We start from the raw sequence: 13698 nt of genomic DNA, 5'->3' as shown, positions 1-13698 counted from the left end.
CTCTCCACTATCAACACCACACACATAGGCACAGTATAGAAAAACTACTGAAAACCAAAGATAAAGAGAAACTGTTGAAAGATAAAGCAATTACAAACAGGGTAATATCAATATGAATGAAAGCTGAACTTACATCAGAAAGAGATTAGGTGACAATGAGGCATTTTTGAGATGCTTATAGAAACAAACAAAAGAAATACTGTTAACCCAAAATTCTATACTCAGGGAAAATATCTTCCAGAAATAAAGATGAAAGAAAGTCATTTTCAGATCAATGAAAACTGAGAGGATTTCGTTACATTAGATCTGCACCACAAATTGTCTACATTCTGAACTGTATATATGTATACTTATGTGTTTGTATGTATACTTATGTGTGTGTGTATATATATATATACACACACACATATATATACATATGTATACTTATACATGCATATATACATATATACACATACATATTTATATATATTCTTATATACAGAATATATATAAATATTCTGACTTTGCATTAGCCTCCCTTGCCTTCTATATCTCTGCCTAAGTTCTCCCATTTTATCACTTGCATTGTTACTCTAAAATAATTTAGTAAATACACTGTGATGTATTTGTGTATGCTATTTAACTTTAATCTACAACTAGAGGTGGTTTCTTAACATTTAAAATATGTTAATCAAAAATTCTGCCTATAAGGATGCTTACCAGCTGAAGTGCCCCAATCAGGGGCACTTTCTGGAGGCATTTAGAGTTAGCACTTCAGATACTGCTAATTATGTGTGCGCATGAGTGTTAGCTAGTATCAGGAATATCAGAAATAATTTTTCAGGAATATCAGTGAAATGAATGTTGTTCTTCATACATGGTAGCTGAAAATAGTTTACAGTCACTGCTGCCTTTTCATAAATGTACAAGAGTCAAGGGGTTAGCAGATATAAATTATTACATACAGAATGGATAAACAACAAGGTCCTACTGTATGGCACAGGGAACTATATTCAATATCCTGTGATAAGTCATATGGAAAAGAGTATTTTAAAAAAGGGGGTGTCTATATGTGTATAACTGTCTCACTGTGCCATACAGTGGAGATTGGCATAATACTGTAAATGAATTAGAATTTTTTTAAAAAAGAGAGAGTCTAGCTGCTTAACTACAGATCATCCAGAGCTCTGTTCTCTCTGTGTCCCATCTTGATGTAGGATTCTGCCTTCTGATTACAAGGAAAGGTAACAGATCCTGACATCAGAACATTGTTTAGTATGTTTCACAGTGAAACTGAGATCTAAAGTGCTTGACATGTGCCTAAATAAGCGAGAGCTGGCAGTTTACCCAGTCTGTTGAAACCAGTTATATGACTGATCATCAAGCCTGCTACTTTATATATGCATGTAGCAGAATTCAGTTGTGATTTGCTTAAATAATACCATATCACCTAGTGGTGGGGTCTTAGGGGAAGACATGGATAGCTCTCATCAACTATTATTTATCTTAAGTCAGTTTGCCATCTATCCCCCACCTCAACTCCACCTCCCTACCTCCCCTGGCCAAGAAAAGGAGTTATTATAGGATCAACAAGCCTGTGCATGTCTTTTAAAAGATACTGTATGTAGTCATTTTGTTTATATAAATTTATTTACACATACACATGTGTGTGTGTATATATATATGTTCATGTGTATATATATATATGTTCATATATATATATATAAATACATTCATTCTACTCTGGTGCTTATACCAATACAAATCATATAAGAACACAGTTTGATATTAAGAAATATTTTTAAGTGGACAAATTAAGTAAATGAAATTCTTCAGTGAAGGAATGCATAAAGAATTAACTGGTTCACAGATTTTGTAACTGACAAGGAATCTTCTTGCCTCTTACTCAAGCAAATTAATTCAGAATATCACAAATGCTCTTCTCTTTTATCCAAAGAAATGCTATAACCTTTCTTTTAAAACAAAGTTATTTTAAGCATTACTTTTGATAATTCATTCAGAGCAATGAATGAAACTGTCATACCTCCAAATGGTATCCAACTCTGATGAAGGCACAGAGTGGGTCAAAAGCTCCTGTCCCGCATGTCAGTAGATGTGTTCTGTTATAGTGATGCAAAACCCGAACATAATTTGCACATTCATTCTAAAACCGGGAGAAAAAAAGGAATTGGTTAGTGTAATAAAAATGTTTTGCTTCTTTTTTTGACTGTTTTCCCTAACCCTAGACATCTCATGTATAAGCCTCCCTTGGTTAGGGAAGGCAAAGGGGGCAGATGAAAAGAGGACAATGACCAGCAGAAGAGTCGGGGGAGACGGATATAGCGAGATATCAACTACAATCAATAATGGGAGTGCATCATTATGAGGTATTCTAGTACACAATTGAGGAGTTTTTTTTTTTAAAAAAAGCACTGGTCAGAAGTGTATTCAGGTGTAGATTTCCAAGGCAATGTTTCACTAGGTAATTAAATTATTATCAATACTGTTATTTTTTAAAGCACATATAAATCAACATCAAGTCAGAAGACCAATCAGTAGAAGTAGTTTCATTACCCTCAAGGAAACAAATGCAGACTTCGGGGCACAAAGAGTTCTGATGTTTGGAAAAGTAAGGTCTGTATTTTCAAACTCATAAATTCATATAAAGGACTTTCAAAGAGAATTTTCAAGTAAGCAGATGGAAACTAACTGGTAAAAATAACATTTTATACCTATTACTGTAAGATTACAGTCCTGGGATCAGCAAACTTTTTCTATAAAGAACCAGAGAGTAAATATATTTAGTTTGATGGGCCATCTGGTCTCTGTTGCAACTATTTAACTTCTGCAGCTATAGCATAAAAGCAGCCATTGTTAACAGAAAAATAAATGGATATGGATATATTCCAAGAAAACTTCATTCATGGCAGGTCACATTTGGCCTCAGATCTCTAGTTTGTCTAAAATGGGATTCAACTGTAAGCTCATCAGAAAACAGAATCTCAGTTTTGTACATCCTTATATTTCATAGTTAATCAAACTCAGTACCTAATACACAGCCCACACTCAACAAAGTTTTAATAGATCAATCATTAGGTGAGTATGCTAAATGAAAAAATGTTCTAAAACTGTTTCAAACCAACTTAACTAAATTTTAGTGAATATCTTGTTGGCAAATTAATCCCAGGGACAGAGGAGCCTGGTGGGCTGCCGTCTATGGGGTCGCACAGAGTCGGACACGACTGAAGCAACTTAGCAGCAGCAGCAGTGCATTTAAATTATGAGAGAAATACCAAACCCTTTAATTGCTAAATATTACCTTAACATTAGTAGATGCAGTAGTCAGTAAAAGACATTTTATAAAGACAGATTTTGAGTTTTAAAGTCTCTCATATAACAGTATTAGGATGAAAAAAGCCAACAGAACCATCATACCATACATGACTGAGATTATAGCATTCCCTTGGCAAGAACAAGTAATGCACTAATGAACAGATTATTTGGGTTACTAAGATTTATTTCTTTAATTTCCCATTAACATAGCATCCTAGTCTATGGATGACCCATATGTTGGGAAAATCTAATATTCTATTTTCATCTTGCTGTAAGCACATGCTTCTCATCTCCTGAAATGGGCACATCTTGAGGGGCCAATGAGACCATATTCTGGCTCTGCTGGGTTTAGACTGACACAGCCTCTGAACGTGTTTAATTAGTCAGCAACAGGCTGCAGACTGAGGAAGCAAGGAAGACTCATTCCTTGACTGTTACCCAGTTGCTACACAAGAATGAGGTGTTGGTAGAATGTGTGTTAATTTTTCACATGTTTTTGCTTTTTCTTCTTACAGAAAAAAGAACACGTTAACTCTCTAAAGGAGATGTGCATGCTTTTTCCAAAGTTGTGAACTGTGTCATCAGCTGGTTACAACTAACATGTGAAAAGTCCTTTCACTCATGTGTTCATGTGCTCAGAACTGTGGAACAGGGCTGCTGCTGCTGCTGCACCACCTATTCCCTTTCACACACTAAAGGTAAGTTATGGAGAAATGAAATACTGATTCCTTCAGTAAGCGATCCTCTCAAAACATGTGGAATACATAAAGCATGTCTATTGCCTTTGCCATCTTCTATCAAGTTTTTAGTTTTTTCTCCTTTAACTTCTTCATTTGTTTCTAATTCACTAATCAAAGTGAAACAAAATCTCACAAAGAAGGTGCTTAGCTTACCTTTAAGACACTACCTGAAATTTCTTTTCTCTCTAATACATAGGAAATAAACACTATAAGAATGAATAAATCTGAATTGATTAAAATATAGTAAAATATAATAACAGAAAATAAAACCAAGATCTAGATGGCACCTTGGTTCCCTACACTAACTCCACAATGAAAATAATTTTAAAGTAATTAGGTACACATAGACAATGTACATGTATATATCAAATATGTATGTATGTATATGTGTGTGTTTGTGCTAAGTTGCTTCATTCATATCCAACTGTGTGCAACTCTATGGACTGTAGCCCACTGGGCTCCTAAGTCTTTGGGATTCTCCAGGCAAGAATATTGGAGTGGCTTGCCATGCCTTTCTCCAGGGGAACATCTGAACCCAAGGATTGAACCCGTGTCTCTTATATCTGCTGCACTGGCAGGTGGGTTTTTCATCACTAGTGCCACCTGGGAAGCCCTGTGTGTGTGTGTGTGTGTGTGTGTGTGTGTGTGATGTGTGTATATGTGTGTGTGTGTGGTGTGTGTATGTGTGTGTGTGTGGTGTGTGTATGTGTGTATGGTGTGTGTGTATGTGTGTGTGTGTGATGTGTGTATATGTGTGTGTGGTGTGTGTGTGTGTGTGTGATGTGTGTATATGTGTGTGTGTGTGGTGTGTGTATGTGTGTGTGTGTGGTGTGTGTATGTGTGTATGGTGTGTGTGTATGTGTGTGTGTGTGATGTGTGTATATGTGTGTGTGGTGTGTGTGTGTGTGTGTGTGTGTGTGGTGTGTGTGTGGTGTGTGTGTGTGTGTGTGTGTGTGTGGTGTGTGTATATGTGTGTGTGGTGTGTGTGTGGTGTGGTATGTATTGTTGTTCAGTTTCTAAGTCATGTCCGCCTCTTTGCAACCCCAAAAGACTGCAGTATTCCAGGCTTCCCTGTCTTTCACTATCTCCCAGAGTTTGCTCAAACTCATGTCCATTGAGTAGGTGATGCCATCAAACCATCTGATCCTCTGAGTAGGTGATGCCATCAAACCATCTGATCCTCTGTCCCATTCCTTCTCCTCCTGCACTCAATCTCTCCCAGCATCAGGGTCTCTTCCAATGAGTTGCCTCTTTGCATCAGGTGGCCACAGTTTGGAGCTTCAGCTTCAGCAACAATTCTTCCAATGAATATTCAGGGTTGATTTCCTTTAGGATCGACTGGTTGGATCTCTTTGCTGTCTAAGGGAGTCTCAAGAGTCTTCTCCAGCACCACAGTTCAAAAGCATCAATTCTTTGGCACTCAGCCTTCTTTATGATCCAACTCTCACGTCCATACATGAGTAGTGGAAAAACCATAGCTTTGACTAGTTGGACCTTTGTTGGCAAAGTGATGTCTTTGCTGTTTAATATGCCATCTATGTTTGTCATAGCTTTTCTTCCAAGGAGCAAGTGTCTTTTAACTGCATGGCTGCAGTCACCGTCCATAGTGATTCTGGAGCCCCCCAAAATAAAATCTGTCACTTTTTCCCTTTTTCCTCATCTATTTGCCCTGAAGTAATGGGACCGGATGCCATGATCTTCATTTTTTGAATGTTGAGTTTTAAGCCAGCTTTTTCACTCTTCTCTTTCAACTTCTGTGTGTGAATACATAATATATGTATATATCCAGAGATATATATTTCTTCCTTACATGAATTGTATATATGCTCTTTAGGAACAAATAACACATTAGAGATTCAGTCCTTTGTCACTGACCAGGACTACAATTAATGATATGTTTAGTTTATAATGAATACTACTTACGGCATCATTTCCTTTCATTATGCATTCTTCTGTTTTTAGTGCTGTACTTGGCCAGTGTATCTGAAATAAAATATAATGCACTATTATGAAAACACATAGAAAAATAAACTACACTGAAAACCCATTTCATTTTTTCTGTAAGTCAATACTTTATATTTTATTTTATTTCTGTTGGTTCTGTTTCTTTCTTTGAGAAGATCAAGAGGTTTATCACTTAACTCAGATATTATGGAGCCAAATCCAGGCCTTAATACATGAAAAATATTTGGGGACTTATAAAAGTAGTGACAATAGCATTTAATTATGATGATCTTGGTATGATTAAATTTATTATCATAAGAGTAAGCACTACATGGTTTCAACTATAGGAATACAACATTACTTTGATATTGTTATTACTGTAACAGGCCCCCTAAGTTTCTTATGAACAATATTCAGCATCATGTGGTCCTTTGCTTTCACAGCGCAGTAGATAAACTTTTAAATACTTTGGCCACCTGATGCAAAGAGCTGACTCACTGGAAAAAACCCTGAAGCTGGGAAAGACTGAGGGCAGGAGGAGAAGGGGGGCAGGCAGAAGATGACAAGGTTAGATGGCATCACCAACACAATGGACATGAATGTGAGCAAACTCCAGGAGATAATGAAGGACAGGGAAGCCTGGTGTGCTGTAGTCCATGGGGTCGCAAAGAGTTGGACGCAACTTAGTGACTGAACAGCAACAAACAGAAACACATGAGCACTTTTTGTTATGTTGCAACATAAAAAAAAAAGACAAAGAACAAGTAGGGATACCAAAGAAAGCCAGTTAAAAGCCAAAAGCACACATAGAAAAGCCTAGAATCAATGCTCTTCATTATATCATAGATCTATTGATGGAGCATATATGATTCAGGAACAATATCACATTAATGTAACAATATCAGGTTCAATTGCAGCCTTGCATCAGCCTGAAGAGGGTCCTTAACACCACTGCAGAATAAGGATGCTGGAAGTGAAACTGTTGAATTTATAAACTTTATTGATCCTTTTTTGGAAAAAATTCAGACACTGAGCGATAGGTTTTCTCAGATGACTTCTAAAGTATATTCTAATTTGAGGTTCAATTTGGTTTTGGAATTATAGTTTTACTATGGATGCATAAATTATTCAAAAGGATATGCTAGAATGTATGTGTGTACATGTGTAAACACAAGCTCAAAATACAGATTAATTTTAGGATTACTCATCACTGGAAAGATAATTTGCTTATTAATATGAGTAAATCAGAGAATATCTCACCTGTCAATCATAATGATTAACATTCTTAAGATCTTTAATTTATAAGAAGCAGGGCTTTTCTTCTTATAATATTAACACCCTTTTTTATTTACCTTTCATCATTATGTAAAATGAGACTTATTTAAACTATATTTCTACAATTGCAAAGTATTTGATAACCAATTCTTTGGAAAAATACCTAAGTTCAGCTTTTCAATGTTGAAACAGTATCCAGACAAGAGAATAACCTCCATTTACTACCTCATTCTCCTCAGTCATTGGTTTTATGTGGATTATTTCTGGGACTATTTGAATACATTGTTTTGTGGGGAGGGGGGGGAGCAACTTTCTAGAGGATTCCTATATTTTGTTGACTAATTTTGTTTTCAGCTCTCTTTTCAAACAGCCTTGGAAGATAGAAATAGATCCTCCCTCCAGGGCAAATAGATTTTTTTCTTGATCAGGATAATAAAGATAATGTCTCCCTCTGGGCAAAGGCTGGACAGGTTTGCTAGAAGACTCCTTTTAAGACTGAGAGTATTCTGAGCTGAACTTCCCTGGTGGCTCAGACGGTAAAGTGGCTGTCTACAATGCGGGAGACCCGGGTTTGATCCCTGGGTCAGGAAGATCCCTTGGAGAAGGAAGTGGCAACCCACTCCAGTACTCTTGCCTGGAAAATCCCACGGATGGAGGAGCCTGGTAGGCTACACTTCATGGGGTTGCAAAGAGTCGGACATGACTGAGCAACTTCACTTCACTTCATTCTGAGCTGGAAGTTGGTAAATTGGGTACAACATATATTCACTGTGTGTACAACATCTCCTTAGGCTGCTTGGCTCTGTGGGACTAGGGGAGCAAAAGACAACTGATGGAGGCATGAGGCTCATCCAGTCTGCTGTACTGGGAGTGACAGAGTCCTCTCTCTCCAGGCCAGGTGCCCCCTGTCTTCTGCCAGCATCAATGAAACTATGACAGGCTGATTGTCTAAAAGCAAGGTAAAATTCACACACACACACACACACACACACACACACACACACACACACACACAAATAATATATTCTGTGGTGGTGAGGACAATACATGCTCCTTCTAGGATTGCCAGAATGTGTTATTTCTAGCAGCAAACCTAATCGTGAGGATTGCTCTAGGAATAATGAGATCATTACTTCAGGCACATCTTCAATGATGTTCCCAGATAACTTTCAACAGATGGCATTTGTCCCTCCTTTACTGCTCTGAATTGTTTTTCTTACTTTTTCTTCCTATGATATCACAGTATGTGTACTCAATTTTAGCTGTCTTATTAGGCTGTAAGTTACAGAGGGCAAGGCAGTGACTTACTTCTGTAGCCCTAAAATGCCTACCTGACACAGGGTCTTTAATGCCATCACTGCTTATTCATTGGCTACTGACAGATTTGTATCAGTCAACATTTCTTTATCACATTCTTCAGAAAGTTAGCTCACTAAAGGAGCCTACAATACAGTTTGAGAGAGAGATTCACTGACATGAAAAGGCTACAATCAGTGTCAAGTAAATGAGACAAGCTGCACTTTCCAGTTTAATCAGGGAGGAAATCCTACAGAATTTAGTGAGTGTGAAAGACTGGCAGGATTTCCGAGGGCAGAGAAAACGGTCTTAATCAGATCACTCTGGGTTCACAGAGGAAAGAAGTAGATGAAGTTATGAACACTTACCACTAAAGTCCAACACATCAGAACTCCCCTAAGGAATAACATGCTTGAGTTCTGCTTTTATTGTTGTTTATACTTCAGTTTCCCTTGGTTTGTTTTTTTAACACAATTTAACAGGCTCAGGACTGTATTCAGATGTCCACTCAGGTGAGAAAAGACAAGAGAATGATCTCACTGGAAATCAGAAGTTATTTTAAAGCCATTATGTACAGATGTTCTGCCAAGACAGTAAGGGAAATGATTTTCTTCATTTGTTTTGGCAGTCAGGATGCCTTTTGGTTCTGCTCCAAAGTATAGCATCAACAAAAAGTCATAAAATTAAGCTATCTGTTCTGCATAAAGCGTTTTTAAAGGCAGTTAAACAACAGGGTGTAATGACATTTCCAAATTCTTTGCACCAAGAAAGGTACAAAAAGCAAAAGGTTAAATACACATGATTTCATCACAATATTCCTACTATATAATTTAATTGTTCTAATGCATTTGAACAGGCCATTTACTATTCTTGTATAGCTCAGATGAGAAAAATAAAATAAAAATTAAATTACAAAGTATTCTTTTCTGGACTCCCTATTGAACCTCCTAATTATACCAGGATTAAGAATTTAACTATTCTATTGTTACATGATGTTAGAACACTCAGAGATTTCGGAGAGCAAAAACAAATGAACAAAAAAGTAATAATTTAACTGTCTAAAAAACATTATTTCCTTTTTTTATTGAAAAAGATTAAATAAAATGATCTAGCAAATGTAAATCTCCCTTGGAATATATTTAAGTTACTAAGACACTATTATAACCTTGTCTAATATTCTCTTCCTAATTCTATTATTCTAATGAAAAATATTGTTTATATTTTAGTTTTTTATTTCTATATTTTACATCTATATATAGTACCAGTGCCCATCAACACATATTTTAATTAAAGGTTCTACAAATGTCATTAAAATCAAGAAAATATATTTTGAATATAACACATTAAAAGAGACTTAATGGTTTATAAATGGTAGTTTTAACCTGTCACACTTCCCTCTTACTGTTTATGCTTTTGTAATTAGTTATAATGACTGTCATTATTCAAATATTTTATAACCAGAATTATAATCTTCTGCATTACAGATAAAATTTGTTCTTGAAATGTTGATAATCAAAAGCTTTTGAATTAGAACACTATTATTATAACACAAACACTTCTGGCCTGGTAAAACTCTGATGTTGGGAGAGATTGAAGCCAAAAGGAGAAAGGGGCAGCAGAGGATGAGATGATTAGATAGCATCACTGACCCAATGGACATGAATTTGAGCAAGCTCTGGGAGATAGCAGAGGATAGAGGAGCCTGGTGTGCTGCCATCCATGAGGTCACAAAGAATCAGATATAATTTAGTGACTGAACAACAAATGCCCTTTTTAATGGATGAAATCTACTAAATTGCTATCATTAATGTGAAACACCATTTGCCATTTTATATGCAAATTATATTCTAATACCTTTCTCCCACTTAAAAAAAATGAAGTTCTAAAATGGAAGAATTTGTTTCACCTTTCATTCAATAAACTTCAGTGAGAAAAGTATAAATATTTTTACAAATAGAAGTGACTAAACTTTATTTATAGATATCCAAATTAAGTAGTGTAACTTTAGCCTTAAATAATAGTGGTAAGAATAATTTTAGAAGAAAAAAAAAAGGCAAAATTTAGAAACAGAAAAGTCATGGGTAAAAGTTAAAGCAAAATTTATTACTAAATATGGAATATCCAATGAAGTCCTCCCTGGTGCCTCAGATGGTAAAGAATCTGCCTATAATGTGGGAGACCTGGGTTCAATCCCTGGGTTGGGAAGATCCCCTGGAGGAGGGCATGGCAATCCATTCCAGTATTCTTGCCTAGAGAATCCCCATGGACAGAGAAGCCTCATGGGCTACTGTCCATGGGGTCTCAAAGAGTGGGACATGAATGAGCAACTAAGCACAGCACATGAAGTCCTATAAAATACAGCTTAAATAAACCAACATTTACTTTATTTTTCAGGAAGCCCTGGTAATTCTCAAATATGCACAGATTGCAAGGGGCTACATCACCAGAACACAGACCAGCTAGTCCCTCTGCTGTCTTTGAATACCAGAGCTTCCTTGGACTCTCAACGTTGCCATAAATTAACAAAGGAGAAACAGTTCCTTCTTGTTCTTATCATTGGTTTTCCTCTGCTTCTGTCACCAACTACTGTTTCACTAGTCTATTAACCATCACTAAAGGAAACAGTAGTGATGCAAAGGCAATAAGAACCAAGAGGAAAGAAACACCTGATAACAAAAGGCAGAACTAATGGTAAGCTGAAGACCAATTTGGGAGACACAGTTCACACCAAAGTAGCAGCCTGGTTCTCAATTCTATGGTGTAATAGAAATAGCTTAGGCTTCTGAGACAAATGACCTTGGTTTTAAGTTCTGATTGCTACTTACTGGCCTCGTGGCCTTATTCTCCTCTTTTTTCCATTTACGCAACATGCTGCTGCTATAGCAATCACCCTAAACTATCTTCTCATTATGTTATACAAGTACTCAGACTCTCCCACTGGCTCCTGCGTTGCTTAAGTTTCAACAGCTCAGCAGTAAAAGGTTCTTCAGGATCTGGTCTAAACCATATTTTCATCCTTAACTATCACTCTCCCCAGTTCCCACCCACATGCCGCCACCTCACCTATCTACTTCAGCCAAATCATTATTTCAAATTGCTCTAAAATTTCTCAGCTTCTTCCCTGTCCTCCCTACCAAACTGTGTGAGTCAAAATTCCTATTATTCAAAGCCCACTTTTAAATTATATCTCCTCCAGGAAACCCCAACTCTCAGTTTATGCATATTTTCTTAGTGTTTTATTTGGGCCTTTACTATAGTTCTCCTCAAATTGTGCTATCTATGACAGATGTGTATGTATCTTCTCCATTGTACTAGGAATATTTATACCTCACTTAGAAATGGAAGCACACAAGAGTCATGTGCTAATTCTGTGTCTTGTTTACATAATAACCATGATAGCAAATATGTGGATAACACTACATATTGCTGGCACTGTTCAAGGCAATTAATAACTCAATTAGTTGTCTTATAAAATGCTCAGTCGTTTCAGTTGTGTCTGACTCTTTGTGACCCCATGGACTGCAGCCCACCACCTTCCTCTGTCCATGAGATTCTCCAGGCAAGAATGGAGTGTGTTGCCATATCGTCCCCCATGTTTTTCTCTTTCCAAGTCTTCTATCTATACTACTGCTGCTGCTAAGTCGCTTTAGTCGTGTCCAACTCTGTGTGACCCTGTAGACGGCCCTCCCCCCGTCCCTGGGATTCTCCAGGCAAGAACACTGGAGTGGGTTGCCATTTCCTTCTCCAATGCGTGAAAGTGAAAAGTGAAAGTGAAGTCGCTCAGTCGTGTCCCACTCTTCTCGACCCCATGGACCACAGCCTACCAGGCTCCTCCATCCATGGGATTCTCCAGGCAAAAGTAGTGGAGTGGGGTGCCATTGCCTTCTCGTTCTGCTTTTGTCACATAATGATCAGAATCTCAAGATACCTTAATATTTTCACCTGAATAATGATTTCCTCTAGCTCAGTCCAAAACATTTTGCACCAAAAGACTTTAGACAAAAGTGCAAAGAAAAAAAAAAAAGTTTAAATAAATTTCTTAGGAAGTTCCTGATGAAATCAGAGTTTAATCTAAGTATTGTGTTATCTGTAGATTTTAGATACTTTTTAAGAGAGTAATCTGCAGAAATTTTTTCTGGCAGGTAGGAGGATCTCATGAGATAAAACAAATGGAATAATAAGGGTAGAAATTTTACAGTGTTACCACCAGGACTGACTCTTCCATTTTTGAGTGAAGGTTAAGGGTCTTTTATGAATGTGACATAGATATAAGAGAACAGAATTTCAGGGTGAAAGTATCATTATATAGTCTGGGCAATGCTATGAATGAATTAATTTATAAAGCAAAGTCAGTATCTAAAAAACTAACAGTAAATTTATTAAATGGTAGTGAAGGTGAAAATGTTAGTCACTCAGTCCTATCTGACTCTTTGTGACCCAATAGATTATAGCCCACCAGGCTCCTCTGTCCCTGGGATTTCCCAGATAAGAATACTGGAGTAGGTAGCCATTGCTTTCTCCAGGGGATCTTTCTGACCCAGGGATCAAACCTGGGTCTACCTGCATTGCAAGCAGACTCTTTACCTTCTGAGATACCAGGGAAGCCCAGTAAATGGTAAGTTCTTACCTATTTCACAATTGCACAGGAAAAATCAGTCTAATGTGTATATAATAGTACAAGTTCTGATTGTTATAGTTGATCCTTGAACAACATGGGTTCAAACTGTGAGGGTCCACTTAACATGTGGATTTTTTTCAGTGAATACCCTAATATTCAGTGAATACCCTAATATTTGTCCCCTTTAACAAATGAGAAAGCAGAAGAATAAAGGGATTAAGGAATTTGCCGAGTACCACAAATGCTAGTGAAGTGAAGTGAAGTCGCTCAGTCGTGTTCGACTCTTTGCCGATCCCATTGACTGTAGTCTACCAGGCTTCTCTGTCCATTGGATTTTCCCGGCAAGAGTACTGGAGTGGGGTGCCATTGCCTTCTCCAGGGGATCTTCCTGACCCAGGGATTGAACCCAGGTCTCCTGCATCGCAGGCAGACGCTTTACCCTCTGAGCCACCAGGGAAGCCCAGCTACAAATGCAAAGCAAGATTTAAACTAAAAATTTAACTTGTGTTC

At 37.2% G+C, this 13698-nt stretch overlaps 1 protein-coding gene across 1 annotated transcript in view; it reads right to left on the bottom strand.

The window, feature by feature from the left end:
• SEMA3E (semaphorin 3E) overlaps positions 1 to 13698 on the bottom strand; it is a 272281-nt gene that overhangs the window by 103043 nt on the left and 155540 nt on the right. The window contains exons 3-4 of the mRNA XM_052638808.1: positions 5979 to 6038; positions 2027 to 2146 (exon numbers count right to left, since the gene is read on the bottom strand). Coding sequence (XP_052494768.1) covers positions 2027 to 2146; positions 5979 to 6038 — 180 coding nt within the window. The remainder of the gene's footprint in view (positions 1 to 2026; positions 2147 to 5978; positions 6039 to 13698) is intronic.

The sequence above is a fragment of the Budorcas taxicolor genome, chromosome 4, assembly GCF_023091745.1.
Source record: "Budorcas taxicolor isolate Tak-1 chromosome 4, Takin1.1, whole genome shotgun sequence".
NCBI classification, from domain to species: domain Eukaryota; kingdom Metazoa; phylum Chordata; class Mammalia; order Artiodactyla; family Bovidae; genus Budorcas; species Budorcas taxicolor.
Note: the sequence above shows the minus strand (reverse complement) of the source record. Positions and strands in the feature narration are given on the sequence as shown.